The following is a 14,119-nucleotide window of genomic DNA, read 5'->3' as shown; positions in this document are numbered from 1 at the left end:
GCAATGCTCTATGGATGAATTGGTCAGGGATATTTGCGTACGCTTTTCCCCCTCTCCCTCTCCTTCCATATCTAGTAAACAGATTGAGTCAAAACAAACTCAAACTTGTACTAATAGCACCAACATGGGCAAGACAACCTTGGTATACAACACTGCTAGACCTGTCAGTAGTACCTCATGTCAAACTACCCAACAGACCAGATCTGTTAACACAACACAACCAACAGATCAGGCATCCAAACCCAGCATCGCTGAATCTAGCAAATTGGCTCCTGAAATCCTAGAATTTAGACACTTAGATCTCACACAAGAATGTATGGAGGTCATAAAACAAGCTAGAAAACCTTCCACTAGACACTGCTATGCAAATAAATGGAAAAGATTTGTTTATTACTGCCATAATGAGCAAATTCATCCATTGCATGCGTCTCCAAAAGATGTAGTAGGATATTTACTACATTTGCAAAAATCCAAACTAGCTTTCTCTTCCATAAAAATACATCTCGCCGCAATATCTGCTTACCTGCAGATTACTCATTCAACTTCCCTGTTTAGAATACCTGTCATTAAAGCGTTTATGGAAGGCCTAAAGAGAATTATACCACCAAGAACACCACCTGTTCCTTCATGGAACCTCAACATTGTCTTAACAAGGCTCATGGGTCCACCTTTCGAACCCATGCCTTCTTGTGAAATGCAATACTTAACGTGGAAAGTTGCATTTCTCATTGCCATCACATCTCTAAGAAGAGTAAGTGAAATACAGGCGTTTACCATACAAGAACCATTTATTCAAATACACAAGAATAAAGTAGTTCTAAGAACAAATCCAAAATTCTTACCAAAGGTTATCTCACCATTCCACTTAAATCAAACAGTAGAATTACCAGTGTTCTTCCCACAGCCAGATTCAATAGCTGAAAGAGCACTACATACATTAGACATCAAAAGAGCACTAATGTACTACATTGACAGAACAAAAGTAATTAGAAAGACAAAACAACTATTTATTGCCTTTCAAAAACCTCATACAGGAAATCCAATTTCAAAACAAGGTATTGCCAGATGGATAGTTAGGTGCATCCAAACCTGCTATCTTAAAGCAAAGAGAGAGCTGCCTATTACACCAAAGGCACACTCAACCAGAAAGAAAGGTGCTACTATGGCCTTTCTAGGAAATATTCCAATGAACGAAATATGTAAGGCAGCAACATGGTCTACGCCTCATACATTTACTAAACACTACTGTGTAGATGTGTTATCTGCACAACAAGCCACAGTAGGACAAGCCGTACTAAGAACTTTATTTCAAACTACTTCCACTCCTACAGGCTGAACCACCGCTTTTGGGGAGATAACTGCTTACTAGTCTATGCACAGCATGTGTATCTGCAGCTACACATGCCACCGAACGGAAAATGTCACTTACCCAGTGTACATCTGTTCGTGGCATTAGTCGCTGCAGATTCACATGCGCCCACCCGCCTCCCGGGAGCCTGTAGCCGTTTGGAAGTATATCTTCAACATTTGTACATTTGTAAATATATGTTACTTTAACCTTCATTTGGTACATACGTATTCATTCCATTGCATGGGCACTATTACTAGCATACACAACTCCTACCTCACCCTCTGCGGGGAAAACAATCTAAAATGGAGTCGACGCCCATGCGCAATGGAACCGAGGTGGGAGGAGTCCCTAGGTCTCGTGACTCGAAAAGACTTCTTTGAAGAAAAACAACTTGTAACACTCCGAGCCCAACACCAGACGGCGGACTATGCACAGCATGTGAATCTGCAGCGACTAATGCCACGAACAGATGTACACTGGGTAAGTGACATTTTCCTTATGTAAGTACTGAACTGTTCCGTTCTTTGAGTTACTTCAGTTGTTACCTAGATCTCACTTTATACAGTATTCTACTGTTCACCTACACTTTAAACATATTTATGCTACTTATTAAGGTAGCCTTGTTTTCTAGTCCATGTGGTATGTCTCAGTTGGAAGTTAGAATGCTTAAGGCTTGTAATCCTTCCACTGGGGAAGATAATCCGCAGATTGAATTATAAATTATAGCTGATTACTTTGGAGCTTTCTTATTAGTTAATTTTCTTTGAATTTCCCGTTGCTCCTTTTGCTATTTTTTCCCTCTCTTCTCACTTTCCTGTTCAATGCTTAAAGAGGACATTAGGTCAACGGACCGCATTGTTTCACAAATCCATATCCATACATTTAATTCAGTGTGCCTACTAATCCTATAACAGTGTTATCCGTTAATACCGAGTTCCTCAAATGTCTGGTTAAAAGGAAAAAATATTAGACTACTGCCACGGACTTAAAGGCGATATTATTCTCCTTCAGGAAGCAAGAATTGGTTTGAATGATGCATAATGTATGAATAATACATGGACTGGATACGGTTCATGCTCCCCAGCTACTAAGAAGAATAGTGTTGTAACACTAATCGCAAAAAAAGTAGAGATTTTCTGCACAGATAATATACACAATATTAACGGCATATGGCCCATAAGCAAACTAAATATAAATTGTATTGACTTTTACATTGCTAATATATATGCTCCAACAGATTACCTGAACAGTTAAACATCACCCTTGACTCCAAATCTCAGAGGCCCCTGGTGTCTACATAACCCCATGGGTAGCGCGTTCTCTTTCTATTCTTACACACATAATTCAGTGTCAAGAATATTCTACCTCTTAACTAATGATAATTTAACACCTTAACTTCGAGTCCTAGAACCTTACTTATTGTGATATTGGACCATTCATGCTTATCGGTTGACCTGGATTTTAGTTGTCCTATATCCGAGGGAAAAATTTGGTGAATGAATGAAGAATTTGGTAAAGACACCCCAGGCAAAATAATCGAATCTGACTTTAATTTATCATTTTCTTTGAGGAAAACTACTCTGACTCAGTCCCAATTATCATGTTTTGGGATGTGATGAAAGCCACCCTATGTGGAATTATGATAGGTATAATGTCCAATAAAAACAAAATATTGACTTAAAAACTTAACTCTCTAGAGCGGGAAATCAAGAAACTAGAATCGGAATTGGTAAGCATTAAAGATAACTGATTCTCAAACTTAAACTACTAAAAAATTACTCCTCCCTCGGGAAAAGGGCCCATAAATGGGTTAATGTATTGAAAGCCAAATCCATTAACAAACATAATAAAGTTGGTAGAGTACTGATCAGTTGCCTCAGATGTAAGAACAATAAGTCTGCTACTGCAGCTATTGGGCACAAACAGGGTAAAGTCCACCTTGACAGGAAAAATACCCTAAGAACCTTCCAGTCTTTTTACACTGACCTTTACAACTCCAAAAGCTATCAGATATCGAGGAGTGACAATACTGTCTGGCCTGTATGAATCTACACACACCAAGTAAGGAGGAGATTATTGAATTAAACAAATGTTTCGGAGCATGGAAATTACCTCAGCCTTCCTATCTCTCTAAATGAGAAGGCTGCAGGCCCAGACAGCTTTCCTGCATTATTTTACAGTATCTGCCAGGAAATACTACTCCTCTGTCTGACTGAACGTTTCACCCACTTTTCGAATTGGAGAGGTAAAGGCCACAGCCTCAGAAGCTACTAATGCAGGTATACATAAAAGAAGGGAAGGATCTATTGAAAAATTATAGACCAGTATCACTTCTGCACATCCATTGTAAAACATATGCAAATATTTTGCAAATGCGTTTAGAAAAGGTTCTTCCCAAACTCATTCACAAACCCCAAATGGGTTTTATTAAAAGATGTCTTGTGTTGGACAGTATTACACTATTTGCTCATGTTTTAGAGAAGGCTAAGTTACTTACCCCAACGATGGCCATGGTGCTAGATGCAGGGAAGACCTTTGATAAGGTCTTGTGTACCTTCTTGCGTGCAGTGAAAATTCTCGTTAGACTCAGAATTTGAGATTATAGTAATGGGCTTATTCTTTCATCCATCAGCACACAATGGAGTTAATAGGGACCCTTAAAAAAACTTTAATTTACCTCAAGGCAAGGCTATCCTTTTATCCTTGTTTACTTTTTCCACTTGCTATTGAGCTCTTACTTTAAAACATATGTATCAATGATATGGTCAAGGCTATCCCTCTTGGCTCAGGCCCTCTAAAACTGGCAGCATATGAAGAAGTTATCCTAATTTTTACAGAGGAAGCTGATCAAGCTATACCAGAAATCCTGGAACTATTTGACAAATACGCAGCAGTCTCCGGTTACTCTTTCAACCACAACAAAACAGACATTTTTCCAATAAATAACTTAAGTCACCCAATAATTGTTGGTTCACCTGGACTCAGATTGCAATTGAAGCAGCTAAAATACATGGGAATGGAATTTGAGCAAAGCCTTGCAGATCCAAAATTACACATTGAAAAATCCGGAACTACAAAAATCAAAAATCTTTTAGAGTCATGATCATCTAAATTTATTACATGGTGGGGCAGAGCAAAGTGTGTTAAAATAATGATATGCTCCCTGATTAACTTTATCCCTAGCATGTTCCACTTTTCCTCTCCGCAAACTTCCACAAGGTAATGGATAAATGAATCTCAGACTACCTTCGGAAAAATAAGTAAGACAGAATCCCATTCAAACGACTAAAATGTAGATAAATCCAAATGAGGCCTAAATTTGCGACCTTCTATAGTTACCAAAAGGCCTTTTTGCTGAGACAAGCTAGTTGGTGGTTCCCTTCTTAATTACCTACAACCCTGCCATGGTTGGAAATAGAAATAGGTATAATAAAACTGTGGTCTTTTATCAGCATACTCACTATATAAAATCTAAATGTTCCCTTTTCGCTAAATATATTTGACACAATAAGAGGTATCGAGGTCCTAGACCATATATTTCAAAATGGCTCAAATATTAAATCCCATTGGCTAAACAGGAATATTCATCTGGACAGGAAAAATATTTATTGGAAAAACTGGACTGAACATGGCGTAAGAATCATCAGAGTCCTATACTAAGAAGATAATTCCCTAATGTCTTATGCAGTGAGGTAGCCAGTGTACGTTCTGCTGAATATTGACTTGTATAACTTTCTTAGGCTTAAAACGGATGTAGGAAAATTGAACATCTCACATCACACGCCCTGCATTACCTATTTAAGAAATATCTCTTAAGAAGAATCACATAGCAAGTAATATTTATAAAATACCGGGAGGAAACTGATAAAATATCTAAAGACCTCAATGATAAATGAGGGATTTCTTTTCTCACACTGACAGTCCACCCTTTGAGCAGGTTTGGAGCTCTATATGGACCCAATACCCAAAACACAAGATATCACCCCTGGTATACCAGTGCAAATACTGGGCTCTCCATAAATGCTATTGGACACCTACAGAATTACTTAAACAATGCTTAGTGGACTCCTCGTCCTGTTGGAGCTGTGACCACAACGGAGGAGATCTAGAACACATGCTTTTTTTACTGCACCAATGTCAGGAAGCTCTGGTACAAGATTGAACAATTAATCAAATTTTCCATATAAACATCTTAGTAAATCCATGCACTCAACCCTCTATAGTAGGTTAGCAGTATACCTTGTCATTGGATACATAGATCCTTTTGACCTCTATTGACTAATTCCTCTCCTCCCTTCTATACTTTGGATTGAATCACCTTTTTTCTTTCTTTTTTATGATATATTATTTCATCTTTAGTTTTGTATATTTTCTTTCTTGTTGATGTATCATGCGTTCGACAATCGCAATCTGTATACATTCTGCAATATAAGATAACTCAGTGTTACCACTCTTTTCCTTCAACTGATGAAACAAAATGTGTGTTAAGCGAATAACTTTACTTGCTAGCTCTTCTGTACGAAAGTACCCTCTTTGTGGCATGGTTACTCCCACTTTTTGCCTCCTGCCAGTGTGTTTTGACTGTGTTCACTGGGAACCTGCTAACCAGGACCCCAGTAACTGTACTCTCTCCCTCTAAATGTGGTTGCTTGGGACTTCACACACCCCACATTTGGCATACTGGTGCCCCATTTAAGTCACTAGTATATGGTACCCAGGGCATTGGGGCACCAGGGATTCCCTTGGGCTGCAGCATGTATTATGCCACCCCTGGTAGCCCATGTAAAATGTGTCTGCAGACCTGCGATTGCAGCCTGAATGAAAAGGTGCATGCACCCTTTCACTTCAGGTCACTGCACCAGTTCACTGGAAGTCACCCCTATGGTAGGCCCTCCTAGCCCAGAGCACAGGTACCTACGAACTCCAGCACCATTTCACTGGACCTCGTAAGTACGAGGAAGCCATTTTACCCGTGTACTGGACACTGTGTCCAGCTACATAATGGTAACTCCTGGGCATGTTTGGTATCAAACTTGTCAGAATCATACAACCAATACTGTTACCAGTATTGGTTGTATGATTCCATGCACTCTGGGGGCTCCTTAGAGGACCCCAGCTTTGCTCCTACCAGTTGCAGGGTTTTCCCAACAGACCGTGCTGCTGTCATCCTACAGACAGGTTTCTGCCATCCTGCTGCTTGACAAGCTCAAGCCCAGGAAGGCAGAACAAAGGATTTCCTTTGGGAAAGGGAGGAAACACCCCTTTCCCTTTGGAAATAGGTTTTACATGGCTTGGAAGGGGTAGCCTCCCCAAGCCACTGGTATGCTTTGAAGGGCACATTTGGTACCCTCCTTGCATAAACCGGTTTTCACCAGTCCAGGAACCTCTGGTCCCTGCTTTGGTGTGAAAATGGACAATAGAAAGGGGAGTAACCACTCCCCTGTCCATCACCACCCCAGGGGTGGTGCCCAGCGCTCCTCCAGGTGGCCACTCAATTCTGCCATCTTGAATCCAAGGGGGGCAGAGGCCCCTGGGAACAACTAGGTTGCCAGGTCAGGCCGGTGACGTCACAGCCCCCTCCTGATAGGTGGTCACCCTGCTATGTGATCAGTCCCCCTTCCCGGGTTATTTAGGGTCTCCTCTTGGGTGGGTCCTCAGATTCTAAGTGCAAGATTCCAGCAGGACTCCTATGCATCGTTTACTTCACCTTCTGGCCACTGGAACTGCAACTGGACCCTACAGGAACCAACAATCTGCAACTACAGTGACGACTCTGCTCTGCAACATTGTTTCTCTGGCTTCTTCCAGCAACTGCAACATTTCCCGTGCTATGAATCCTCTGAGGGCGACGAGTCTACAGTCTGCACAAGAAACAAGAAGGAATCTCCCTTGGCGTGAAGGAATTACTCCCCTGCATCCGCAGGCACAAACTGCAACGATGACCGGCTGTGTGGAACTCCTGTCCTGCAGAGCTGCGTGGATCCTGCATCACATGTGGTGGTCTGGAGTGGTTCACTTGTTCCTCTCTACCAGCTGTCCAAGTTGGGAGACGGTAAGCCCTTGCTTCTCCCCACAGGACAGTATCCCTGTGCACCGCATCTCTTGCAGCTACCAGGGCTTGTTGGCATCTCGTTCAAGGGATCTTGAGGCTCCGTGTAGCCCCAGCCCCCAGCACTCCTCCCTGCGAAGCAAAGTCCTCTGCGTGCTTCTCCTGCGACGTGGGACCCCTTTCTACGTGTGCTGCGTGGGCCTCACCGCGACTTCTGGGCTTGCTGCCTGTGGGTCGCCTGTGGGGGCTGCCTCCTCTTCCTGTGACTCTCCTACCTGCTGAGGGTCACCCGGGACTGCCCTCTATGGGTTGAGTCCACCTGGACCTTGCTGGTCCCCAGCAGCTCTGCATTTCTTCCTCAGCGACATTTGCCTTTGCAAGGCTTGTTGGTGGTTTTCGAACACCACTGACCGACTGCAATCCTTCTTCCGGGGTGGGGCATCAACTACATCACTTCAGGAACTCTTCAGCTACTCCAGTGCTGCACTGCTGACTGTCTTTGTTCACTGTCAACCTGGTCCTGCATCCACAGACAGGTGGGTAGTGGTTCCTGCCACAACCGGTCACTCAAACATAAACTGGACTTGGTCCCCTTCCTTTGCAGGTCTTTTTCTACCAGGATCCACCATTGGTTTCTTGCAGTCTTGTCTGGGTCTTGCAAAATCCTCTTCTGAAGTTCTTTTGGTGGGTTTTGGGGAGAACCAGGTACTTACCTCTTTTCTCCTGGTTGCTGGGTGGCAGTCTGATACTTATCTTGTGGTGTCCTTATTTCCTCCAGCTCCCCTCTACCGATTCCACTTCTTTGGATGTGGACCCGACGTTCGCATTCCACTTTCTTAGTATATGATTTGGTCCACCCCAGGGCCTTCAGTACTTACTATTGTTTTGATTGTTTTCTATTGGCTTTTATGCAAGCACTGACTCCTAATGTGTACATAATAGTGTGTTTACTTACCTCCAGTTGGGGTATTGCCTGTACAGTATTTTGGTATTTGGGTTGCCATAATAAAGTACCTTTATTTTTGTAACACTCTGTGGTTCTTTCTTGTAAGTGCTGTGCGACTACAGCGGTATTGCATAAGCTTTGCATGTCTCCTAGATAAGTCTTGGCTGCTCATCCACAGCTACCTCTAGACAGCCCTGGCTTCCTAGACACTGACTACACCTCACTAATAAAGGATACCTGGTAAAAGGTGATAACACCATAGGTGCTCACCACACACCAGGCAGCTTCCTACATCCTCCCTCATAAATGATTGTTCCTTCATATACACTGTCATCTTATTTCATGTTCCACCATCCAGTATGCTTGTTTTGATCAGCTGCAAGTGTCCTATGCAGTTTTTGCCTCCTGTTGTATAGCACAGGGGCATTCCACATGCCAGTTTGTGTAAGGCGGGGTACTTATATGCTTGTGTTGATTACTGAGTTGTATTTAGCTAAATGCTGCTAATGATGAAATGACAACTTGTGTTTCAGAGACCATGGATCCTGATGAACAATTAGAAACTTTGCATGAAGCACTGAAGTTACTACCACCAGCACACTGTGAATCTCTACGATACCTTATGGCCCATTTAAAAAGGCAAGTTTTGTTTAACATTTACAGGTGCTGTACTATTTTTTTTTTAAACAGGGTAGTGAAAACAACTTTAATAAAATTGCTTACCACCACGAATATTTGTAATGGTTTACAAGCATTTGATAACTGCATTTCTTATGTTATTGGCTATTATGGTGTCATTTTGAGTTGTGTATATCAACTTGAGGTCTGTTTTTTATGTTAAAGTCATAGCTCCAGAAATAGCACTAGGTCAAAACCGGCAGTGGGAAAAGTGTCCTAAAATTTTTAGAACTCATTTAAAACTCAGTAACTGAGTGTTTATCGTGCATATGCTATTCAAAATGTAGATGTTAGAGAAAAGATTGCATTGTTAACATGAAAAGTTGTGGTTGAGACCAGTTTTCAAAATCACTTGAGATTCCTGTAGGATAATACTGAAACAAATCTACCACACAGCTTTGTGACATGCTTTGTTAACTACTAAGTACATCTTTTTAACTATGCAAGCTTCTGTATTTGTTACAATGGATTATATTTTCACATGTTGTCAGTTGTGAAATGTAGGAATAGATTGCCCCAAAGTACAAACTCTATCAGCAAAATAACTCGTTGAACCATGAAGACAACAAATTTTATGGATCAGATAACAGTTTGCTCCTGACGTACATGATTTAGGATTTAACAGGATGAAGCTTCATACTGATTTAGATGCAGGGTAAGGGCCATAATTCCACTAAAGCCTTTGTGACATCTGCACCTCCTGCTGGCCAGGCAAATAGCAGGAGGATGCTCTGTTCTAACTAACACAGGCACTAAAGGGATGTGCCAGTGGTAGTAGCTTCCATAAGCCCTAAGAGCTCACCACACAGCCTTACATGCAAGCACAGCGAACTACAGTGTATGTTGGAGGCTACTTGGATTGCACTCCCATGATTGTTTCCACACCACTATTAATCGGAGAACACCGGGGATATTAACCTGCTTATCACGCATGCTCACAGTTGGCCTTCAGGAATCAGTTTAGTAAGTCCTCAGCTGTAGGATTACACATACACCAAGGGAAGAATTAGCAAAAGAAATTATAATTTTCCTCAGGGCCTATGGAATCCCTGGGACACATGACAACTCAAATGAAATTCCAAAGACTCCATCAGTCAGAGACCCCATCCATCAGTCCCTGCCAGCCAGTGACCCACCCACTCATCCTGTTGTGGCAGACTGCTGTCCCCAAATTCCTTCACTTATTCTTACAAGGCAACATGGTCTAACAAGTCTTCCGGATACAAGTATCACTGCTCCTGTGCTGATTTTGATCACAGTTTTGCTGCCTCTCAATTATGAAGTAAAGATGAAGGTGACCATATTAGAATTGTGATGAACTTGACAGTGCCTGGCCCACATCCAAACCTGGGCCGTGTCATTACTGAAAGAAGTTAGATCTGTTCTTTTAGATACATTCTTATTCCACAACTAGTCTTTAGCAAAAAATTTTTTATAAAACAGTTTTTCTGTTCAGTATTTATAACCACAGTTTCCAAACATTTTGAATTCCTTCAGGTGCCGATCTGGAAAAATGTGTACTACACTCTGTTAGGTGGCTCTGCATCTCCCCCGGAAAGGACAATGCAGAGCTATATGTAAGTGCCACTCCATGCACCCTATTCTCTGTTCCTTTTTTTGTGTGTCCTTCGATGAGGATCTGAAGAACCACTCCTGAACTGTTCAGTAATGCTTACCAATTTCCAAACCTCCTACAAGACAGTGTGATAAGGAAAATCTCACCTCGGAAGACTACAGAATTTAAAACATGCCACACCTGCAAGAAGCACAAATCTGTCAAAGATCCGCATGACATCTGTCTTTTTTTGCTTATGTGCCAAACATGGCTCAAAGTGCTCCCTCGTTCACCCACTGGCTACTAAGGAGCTTGAAGTGAAGCTGTATATTGCTAAATACAGGAATTGAGTTTAGTCATGTCTGAGTTTGCTCCCATTCTGTCTTGGTACAGTCCAGGTTACCATCCATGGTAAGTCCAAGACAAAGTTGAAAGACAAGACTCTTTGTAAGCACAAATCTCTAAGCAGAAGTTTACCCCTCGCTGCCACTCCACCTTCAGAGAGAGGTGGTGCAGTCAACATTCCAAGGACAACACTCTCAACCATTGTGTAATTGGAGCCAATGTGCCCTGGTTTCCCTGGGTCATCTTTGACTCTGCAGCAGGCTCAAGCCTTCAAAGAGGCAATGCTGCCGCTTTTTCAGATGATTCTGGTCTCCCTAGGGCTATGGCAGCTCCAGTCAGTTCAGTGCCTGCCTCCGCTCCAGAGGAGCCCCTGGTCTGGGAATTCTCTCTCCTATTATGGCTTTGATGCATCTCGAGTATTGCAGATATCTGTAGACTACTGATAGAAAATATTCTGACACCATACAGGGCTTTCAGCATGTTCCTCGTGGTGATTATGATGAGATGTTGGAGGCAGACAATAACTGACCATTTATACACTGATGCTGATCTCTATTTAAACCGGACAAATGGTAGTGTCCTTGTTTCTTTTTCTGAGGCTGAATTGGACTCTTCGTTGGGCCCCCTTTTGAGAAGAGCATCTCTTTTGCAATGAGGTTTCACAGAGATGCAGAGGTGCTCAAATGGCAGTTGCCTACTGTGGCGAATAAGGCAAATTTGCTCACAGAAACTTTCCGGTAAAGTCCTTCAGCCTTTGAATCATTGCTGTTCTTAAATGAGGCCCTGACAGAGGCTTTAATGGCGACATGGTCCAAGACTTGCTTATGTTGCCAGTGAGCTATTCTGTTTCTAAGTGCCATAGGGCTGCTCCAGGGAACCTGACCTTTATGATGCAGTGTCCTGTGGCAGAAAGCCGAGTTGTACAGGCTTTTGCCAGTAAAGAAAACCCTCATACTTTTCTCATTGGGCAGCCAGATAGGGAATCAAAGTGCATTGATGCCCTGGAAAGAGGCTCTTCTCTTCGTCCAGTTTTGCTATGAGAGCCCTTAATGCTGTTTGACGTTTTTAGCAGTATTTACATGCCCTTTGAGATGTGGCAAACAAGATCTTGCCTACTCTGTTAAAGGAGTTTAGTAACTCATTCACTCAGACGGTTCATAATGGACAGGATTCGACTAAATACATTTTATAGGCTGGTCTGAACACTGTGGACTATGTTGACTGTGCATTGGGAGCCACTGCCATGGTCTGTCACCATGCCTAGATGTGCGCCACAGGGTTTTCTGAAGAAGTGCTAGTGTCCCTGATGGATATGCCAGTTGATGGCCCAAGGCTCTCTGGGTGAAAAAGTAAGCTCTGCTTTGAAGCATTTCAAAGATAGCTGTGCTACTTTTGCTGTTTATTCGTATTGTCTCCTGCCTGCCAATTTTACCAGCAGTACTGTAAATTCTGTGACTACACTGTGACTTCCTACAACCCTTATACATTTTGCAGCAGCCTGCATAGCCTTTTCCTGCCTCTAGTGGACGAAATGGTGGTAGAGGCCGTTGCCATCAGTAAGGGTAGCAGTCCTCCTCATCTATGCGGTCTGCCGCAACTGCTGCTTACCCCTTCAGTGGTCCTAGGCAGCCCAGTAGGGGGGGCATGATTCGTTTTTGTTTACCCATCTGCCATGCAGTTACCTCAGAGTAGTAGGTCTTGGTGGTTGTTGAGAAAGGTTACTCCCTCCCTTTCGTAGATATTACTTAAGTGGTTCATTTGTGTTGTATCAGGAGATCCTGAAATTATGATGACAGCTGCGCTTTCAGTGGATTCTGCTGATGGACTATCACATTGCAGGCTCCCTCAACATCAGGGCGGAGGAGCTCAACAAACGCCATCTAGTTGATCATTAGTGGAGACTGCTCCCTAATGTAGTTCAAGGTAGATTTTCCCTGTGTGGCAGTCCTTGGGTGGATCTTTTCACCACCGCTAAGAACGCTAAGTTTTGTGTCTTTTGCGCCCTGAAATTTCCACTGCATAGCTCTTTCAGAGACACGTTCTACCTTGCTTAGTTCTCCAGGCTCCTTTATGCATTTAAGCCTCTGCCAAAGTTATGAAAAAGGCCAAGGTGGGCCCAGCACAACTCATCCTCAGTATACACAAACTCTGGGATGTGTATGCTGTGGGACTCCTTTTGCAAGGCATTTTAACGTTATGCATTTTTTCACTAGAGAGTTGAATTAAGGTAATCTACATTTTTGGCTGTATGGTTTTCATGTGTGTCTCAATTAAAGGTGTCAGGAGAACTGATTCTGTAACAGGCCACTCTCCTCTTTAACTCATTTCAAGAATTTCATGTACTTGTGGATAAACAGTGCCTTTTGAAATTCCAACCTTGCCCCACCCCACTGGCGGATCTGCCTGTCGACCCATATTTGAGGATGTCCCATTCATTTCCCTTTCCAGCATGCTTAGGTGTGAGGCTCTCTCTAAACCTGCAAGGTTCCTTTGGTGGCTTAAGGGATATCGGTGGGTGTCCTCATAGAGAAGATGAAGACGTTGAGCTCTCATCACCTATATCTCACTTCTGAATGCGAGGTTATCACTAGGGCTGAATATTGAATCATTTGTTCTTATTAAATGTGCCGCTCTGGATTACAATGTAAAACATGGCATAGCAAAGCCTTCATCAATTGTAGATTTTCAATACTCCGCAAGTCCTGTGTTTTTCCCTAGGATGGTCTGCTTCATTGTTGCCAGCTGTTTGAAGATATCAAGCAGCAAAGGACTTATTCAGAAAATTCTGAATGCTATATAGGATTTTGGGGTATGCCACTATTGTTTTTTTTTTTTTTTAATAAGTGTCCCTCTTCCCATTCATGACAAAGGTAATGGGCCCTAATTTAGGAGCTCTTTTTGGAGATGAAGTATCCAAGGTATACTATTGCCCTCCCATATGTGTGCTTTCTCCTTCTTGACAAACATCCCTATTTATCAGAACTTTCCTGCTGCAACCTCTAAGGACAACTGATGAACCCAGTCTTCAACAAGTCTTCAACATCATGTGCTTCTGTGACTGCAAACACAGCTGTTTCTGATCAGTCCAATTTGAGGCCCCATATGTGCTAAATTTGTACCTCGCTGTACAAGCATTAGGTCTGATTTGTCATGAAAATGAAAATATAGTAGCAGGTTGTCCGTATAGATGAATAT

General features: G+C 42.5%; 1 protein-coding gene across 1 annotated transcript in view; it reads left to right on the top strand.

Moving 5' to 3' along the window:
• The window catches only part of CHN1 (chimerin 1), a 300,327-nt gene that overhangs the window by 274,355 nt on the left and 11,853 nt on the right, over positions 1-14,119 (top strand). The window contains exon 12 of the mRNA XM_069225390.1: positions 8,880-8,985. Within this exon, the coding sequence (XP_069081491.1) occupies positions 8,880-8,985 (106 nt within the window). The remainder of the gene's footprint in view (positions 1-8,879; positions 8,986-14,119) is intronic.

The sequence above is a fragment of the Pleurodeles waltl genome, chromosome 3_1 (genome assembly GCF_031143425.1).
Source record: "Pleurodeles waltl isolate 20211129_DDA chromosome 3_1, aPleWal1.hap1.20221129, whole genome shotgun sequence".
Lineage (NCBI taxonomy): Eukaryota > Metazoa > Chordata > Amphibia > Caudata > Salamandridae > Pleurodeles > Pleurodeles waltl.
This window is presented reverse-complemented; position numbering and strand designations above follow the sequence as displayed.